At 33.6% G+C, this 6,865-nt stretch overlaps 1 protein-coding gene across 1 annotated transcript; it reads left to right on the forward strand.

Moving 5' to 3' along the window:
* The first annotated feature begins 401 nt into the window (after positions 1 to 401).
* Positions 402 to 6,027, forward strand: LOC143052721 (chitobiase-like). Its single transcript, XM_076225820.1, has 4 exons — positions 402 to 446; positions 3,017 to 3,257; positions 3,840 to 3,983; positions 4,671 to 6,027. The coding sequence occupies exons 2-4, from the start codon at positions 3,019 to 3,021 to the stop codon at positions 4,717 to 4,719; spliced, it is 432 nt and encodes a 143-aa protein (XP_076081935.1). The 5' UTR covers positions 402 to 446; positions 3,017 to 3,018; the 3' UTR covers positions 4,720 to 6,027.
* The last annotated feature ends 838 nt before the right edge of the window (positions 6,028 to 6,865 follow it).

Genomic DNA, 6,865 nt, shown 5'->3' on the forward strand with positions numbered 1-6,865 from the left:
TCCAGTAATACATGGTAGATTATGTCTTGACGTATAATTTTAAATCGTTATATACATGTATGTATAGCTTTTTTAAAATAGTATAAACAGTCTAATGGTCTGTATAGCATTTCATAATGTTTTAAAGAAAACACGAAGTTCTACCGTTTCTTCGATGTTGGTACAGGTTGTTTTAGGAATGTTTAATGAAAAACGACATGGTCATTTTATTTCAGGTAGTTAATTGCCGAGGAGCCTATTTATATCTTGATCATCCTTACGAACCAGATCCAGAGGAAAGAGGTTTATACTGGGCTACTAGATACGTCAATACTAAAATGGTATTTGGGTTTGATCCATTCAAAGGCAAAGAAGGTTATGGGTCCCTGGACAAACCAGAAAATATTGTAGGTAAGTCAAAGGCAAAGAAGGTTATGGGTCCCTGGACAAACCAGAAAATATTGTAGGTAAGTAGTTGGTATTAAGTATAAAATCATATGTATTAATACCCCGCTTTAAAAAAAAACTTTACCTCTGTCCGTCCCTCTGTCATATAAATATTTTTCGTTGCATCTTTCTCAGGAACTAAATTACAAGGATTTTCTAAAATTTATTTTCAGTGTTTACATGCGTTAGCTATGGTGATGTATTTCTAGATTCATCACTCAAAAACTCCAGTTTACCTTATTTTTTTAGCTGGCAGGGCATCATTAGTGAGAAGTAGCTCACAAATTCAATTGTTCATTAATAGTTTTGTCTCCCTCGTTTGATGTTTACGAAGGTTTACCTAAAATAATTGTATTCACGAGTACTAACGGTAACCTATAATTGTTAACTCCTATGTCATTTAGTCTCTGTTAGATAGTTGTCTTATTGGCAATCGTACCACATCTTATCTACAAACTTATATGTTGTTTATCAATTTATGTATCAGAAAATTCATAGAAAATAATTGGAAAAGCTAAAGAGGATTCTTCTTTCACAAGCAAGTAGCGTATTTAAACGACATTTGTATTTTGGTGTTTGTCGAAAAAGGTAAAATCACAAAAAAACTGAACTTAGAGGAAAATCAATTCGGAAAGTCCATAATCACATGGCAAAATCAAATAACAAAACGCATCAAAAACGAATGGACAAGAACTGTCATATTCCCGACTTGGTACAGGCATTTTCAAATGTAGAAAATGGTGGATTAAACCTGGTTTTATAGCAGTAACCCTCTCACTTTGATGACAGTCTCATCAAATTCCGTTATATTTACATTGATGAGCTTACTAAACAGACACAATAAATAAAATAGTCAAAATATGGGTACATCAGTCATCATGAGCTTGATGAACAGCTCTAGTTGTGGTCAACTGAGACCAAATAAAAAAGTATGTGTGGTTCCAGTTACATCTGAATAAAAGTTAGGGTAGGTAGGTAGGGATATTTTTTTATTTTATGTTTTTTTTTACATTGAGTCTATGGGAGCAACATTCTGACTTTAACAGTGCTTAATAAAAAATGACAATAAAATCTTTAGGGTAGGCTATTTTTAAGCCGAAAAAATAGAGACGGTGGGGTTACTGGAACCACACATATATTTTTTTTATTTGGCCTGACAATTTAGATGCAATGATCAAATTTTTTTTTTACAAACAACGGTCTTGTGTAATTGCATGTGAATTAATGTTTATATTCTGGAGTTTAGTATGACGTTCGTTATTACTGAACTAGTACACACTTTTATTTAAGGGCAAGCTAAAGCACTTTTGCGAGTGCGGAATTATTCGCTGTGTTGAAGACCTATTGTGGCCTTCGGCTGTTTGGTTGGGTTGTTGTGTCTTTAACAAATTCCCCATTTCCATTGTCGGTTTTAGTTATGTTTTTCAGTACCTCTTGGTGTGTTTCAGTCACTTCACGTATTAGATATTTCTCACAAAAGGATATGAACGCTTTAAATGCATATTGAAATTGAGAATGGAAAAGGGGAATGTTTCAAAGAGATTACAACCCGACCATAAAGCAGAAAACAACCGAAGGACATTGAACAATGTAGCGAGAAAATCCCGCACCCAGAGGCGTCCTTCAGCTGACCCCTTAAAAATATGTATACTAGTTCAGTGATAATGGACGTCATACTAAACTCAGAATTATACACAAGAAACTAAATTAAAAATACAAGACTAATAAAGTTAACAAAGGCCAGAGGCTCCGGACTTGGGACAGGTGCAAAATTGAGGGAGGGTTAAACTTGTTTTTGGAGATGTTCATATAAAAAGATGTGGTATGGAATTTCACCAAGGGAAGCTACATCCACCGTACTGAAAATCAAATGTCAATCAGCTAGAGACATAGGAAGAATTCCTCCAAAGCTAAAAATGCTAACCGGCACATACATTCTGCAGTCGCACAGAATCAAAATGTATGAGCATGAAACAGACCCGATGTGTCTTATATGCCACCAAGGGGACGAAACGCTTGAACGTTTATCTAGAATGCGAAGGACTATCCGGTATCAGGAATTCAATTATGGGTAAGTTAGTGCCGTTCTGAAGGGTTCAATAAATGTAGACTTTCATGAGCAAGCATCAAAAGTAAAGATGCAAATTCTTCTAGACATTACAATGCTGCGGAAAAATCTGAAACTGGACACAAAATTAATGGCCAAAATAGAATACTGTAGCCGCCGACTTCTCTTTTTGTTCCACACCACCAGATATAGTTTCCTGTTAAAAGGATGGAAATAGGACAAGAACAACGTAAAGGTGTAATAACCCAACAACTGTGATACGGAAAATTAACACAGTGTAAATAACCTGTATATAAAACGAAAATTCAATGGTATTGGACTGTTACTGCACTATATATATAGCACGCAGGTGGAGGACATTTACTGTTAGACACACTGGTGCCTATGAAGACACTGGTATGGTTTTCCTATATAGGAGGTTAAAGATACAGAGGTAAGGTAAAGATTGCCAATTAGACTACTCTGCACAAGAGACAAGATGCCACAGAAATTAACAGCTATCTTTACATTTGTTTATATTAGGCATGCAATCTCAGCTGTGGACTGAATTAATTAGGACGAAGGAACAATTTGACTATATGACATACCCACGTCTACAAGCAATGGCTGAGCGGGCATGGTATAGGGCAGAATGGGAAACAACAGCGGATCAGACAGAGTTTGAAAGGGACTGGATAAAGTTTGCCAACAGTCTTTCATTTAGGGAACTCCCTAAATTGGACAGAATGCACGTGAATTATCGTCTACCCCCTCCAGGTGCAATGTAAGTATTAGAACAATATATATTGATAAACACACATCCGTTGAACTCTTTTCAAAACAGGGAAACACTGATCACTCGTATATATGTGTCAATTTCCTAGCAGTGAATCAGCAGTGAATCACTTAACACACACACATTTTGATTGTATCCAACACGCAAACATTGAACACACGTAAATGTAGTGTTTCGTTTGCCGATTTTCCCAACATTGTCAATGATTTGATTTGATTTTTGGTGTTTTTACGCCACTTTTAAGCACCACATTTAGGCTATTTCGTGGCGGCCAGTATTTATTGGTGGAGGAAGCTGGTTTCCAACATTGATACAGTGCACAAACATCTTGTTTTGTTTAGCATTTCTCCTATAGTGAAACAATAACACTCGTATTGTTTTGTTTTGGATTAAGTCATATGTCCGATAAGGAATGATTGCATTTTAAAAGGATATAATTTATTGTTACTATTAATAAACGTCTCAATGTGTTCATTTTCGTCAACCTTGGTTAACAGATTGTGGTCTGTTTAAAGTGTAAATCAATTAATTCACTAAAAGCTTAATCATGCTCTGATACACGTACTTTAGAATCAAAGACGGAATCCTGCATGTGAACTCTGTGTTCCCTGGACTTCCCATAGAGTATAGTGTCAATACAGGAAGTCTGCCTCTAGTATGGAACAGGATAAAAGGAGGAGAACGAATTACCGAAACAATTAGTTTACGAACGTTGTGAGTATCTTTAACTTGAAAAAAAACATGAATAAGTGAATAAGGGCAACAGTAGTATATTACTGTTAAATAGTCATAAATCGATTAAGTAAAAATCCATCTGGATTACATAATAAAAACGACGGAAAGTATTAAACTACTAGTACAGGTCAGTATAAGAAGAAAACAACGTAACAAGTACAACACAAACACTTAACTGAAACAAAGACAAACGCCAGCATTCATAAACGGACTATTTGATAACATCTACCATCTTCCATACTTGGTACAGGACATGTTAAGAATAAATGGTGGGTTTATTAAACCTGGTTTTAATGCTAAACAAACCTCCAGCTTAATATACAGAAATGTTACAAATCTGTACCACAAAAATGGAAACATCACGGTACAGGTATGCAACTTACAAATAAACGGAAGAACATTCAGGACAGAGAAATACATAAAATGTAAGAAAGAAATGAAAGTGATATAACTAACCGAAATGATCAAATGGTCATTTTCAAGCTAGACTCTGGGACAACAGACTGTAGCAGGAAACATAATTGAGCACTGCCATACAATTAGACAATCATACTTTTCTTAGAGGTAATATTGGGATGACGTCTAGCAATACAATGAGAATTTGTTCAATGTGTTTTCAAAAACTTCGTGAACACTTTCTTATGTCAGTTATTTTTCTTTACTTAGATCACCTGATGGTAAACGTCACAGCAGAGAGGTCTATGTTCGTCCATAAGTCCTTTATATGAATGATAGAAGGAAGCAATAATACAATGGAACAAGAAACAAAGAGTCTGGACATGGAAAGATGGAGCATCTTCGGGGGAAATGCTACTGTAATTAATCATGTTCTTCAACGAAAAATGCTTTCAGGTGCAATACAACTTTAAACATTGCCATATGCACATTGTTATGATCATGAATGTGAAATATAAGTATGCTTTTACATTTCTACAAACATTTCTACAAATGATAGTGAGGGTATATATTGGATGCTCATATGTATGCTTTGCATGTAATATATGCTAATATGTATGTTATGCGTGAATGAATGTTAAATATTTATGTATGTTCTGCATGTAATATATGTTAACGTGTATGTATGAAATGCATGTAATGTATTTTACGATGTATGTGTGCTATGCCTGTTATGTATGTTACAATGTATGTGAGCTATGCATGTAATGTATGCTTATATGTATACTTAGTATGCATGTAATGTATGTTACAATGTATGTGTGCTATACATGTAATTTATGTTACAATGTATGTGTGCTATACATGTAATTTATGTTACAATATATGTGTGCTATACATGTAATGTATGTTACAATGTATGTGTGCTATACATGTAATGTATGTTACAATGTATGTGTGCTATACATGTAATCAATGTTGCATGTAATGTATGCTAATATGTATGTTATGCATGTAATGTATGTTTTATATGTATTTTATACATGTAATGTATGTTGATATGTATGTTTAATATGCATATAATGCATGTTATGTCTGTTATGGGCAAGTTACTATTTTGTTTGATTCTAGAGTAACTAGCACAAGTATGTTATACATGTATGACCATGTATATTTATGTGATGTTAAAAAATCATTGTCCTCAAAATATAATGTGGATAATATTTAGTGCATTTTTATTTTTAAAATTTTTTTTTTCACATTTCAATTGCTATGCAAATTTTTAATCCTATCCATTTTCACACTAGTATGACACTTCGGAGTATTTTGCTTGATTGCATTTTCATTGTCATACATTTGTGTACAAGCTTGAAGGTATAAGGGTATGTAAAGGTAATTGTTGTGTAAGTCAGTTATTAAATGTGTATATATACTTGTATATTTTTATATCCTCTATGCAGAATAAAAAGGGTGGTTGATTGAAACGTTTAGTATATATGAATGTGCTAGGTTTTAAAATACATTCCAATTTATTGTGCTATAAAATGTTATGTTTAATATTATATGCATTCCAATTTATTCTGCTATAAATATATTATGAAGAATACATTTATAAAGCTTGTATTTTGTGCTGTTTTGTAGTATTAGTTTGTTGGTAATTTGGTCGTCTTTTTATTCTTTTGACATATTGTCTCTCTGTATTTTTCTCTCAAGGTTGGTCAGAGTTGCTAGGTCTGAGTTGTTGCCGTGTATTCTTTCAAACCGAGGTCTTTAGATAGCATACATTTGTACTACAACGGAAATAATACTGTCCTTTCCGTAATAACCTCATTTCAATTCGTATTCGGAATTATCACCCTACATTCCTTTCAAACAATTATGCAGAGTATAAAATAGCAATTGAATTAATTGTTTACTTTTTTTCTCATCCTGAATTTGCAAGGACAGAACAATTCAATGAATGTACTTACATGTATAAGTTATAGTTTTGGGTTGCCTTGTTATCGGTTCTCCTTCTTCAAAATTGTTTCTTATTGAATTTGCTGAAATAGTTTCATAGGGGGTATGTCTTAATACATTATTGGCTATTATCTTATAAACCGGTTAAGATTAAGAATTAAAATCTACCCTCGCAAAACAAAAGAGGAAAATTTACTACTTATTTCCCAATTGTATTAAAAAGTTTATACTTTTCTTCAAATAAACGAGAAACCTAATCAAGAAAACCTGATCAGCAGGACAACATTGTCAATTGTAACTTCATCCTCGGGTATTACTAAAGTTGTTCATTTAATATGTGTAAATAGGATCGGTACGTACCGGAGAACGCATTGCTTAGTTCAAAAACTTGGGTGTGCAAGCAGGATAAGATCTTCAAAAACGTATCTGAAATTGTGAGTCCATTCAGTATGGTTATATGGTTGTTATGTACTGCTGATTCTACACATTATAAAAGAGAGAAATCA

The sequence above is a fragment of the Mytilus galloprovincialis genome, chromosome 11 (genome assembly GCF_965363235.1).
Source record: "Mytilus galloprovincialis chromosome 11, xbMytGall1.hap1.1, whole genome shotgun sequence".
NCBI classification, from domain to species: Eukaryota; Metazoa; Mollusca; class Bivalvia; order Mytilida; family Mytilidae; genus Mytilus; species Mytilus galloprovincialis.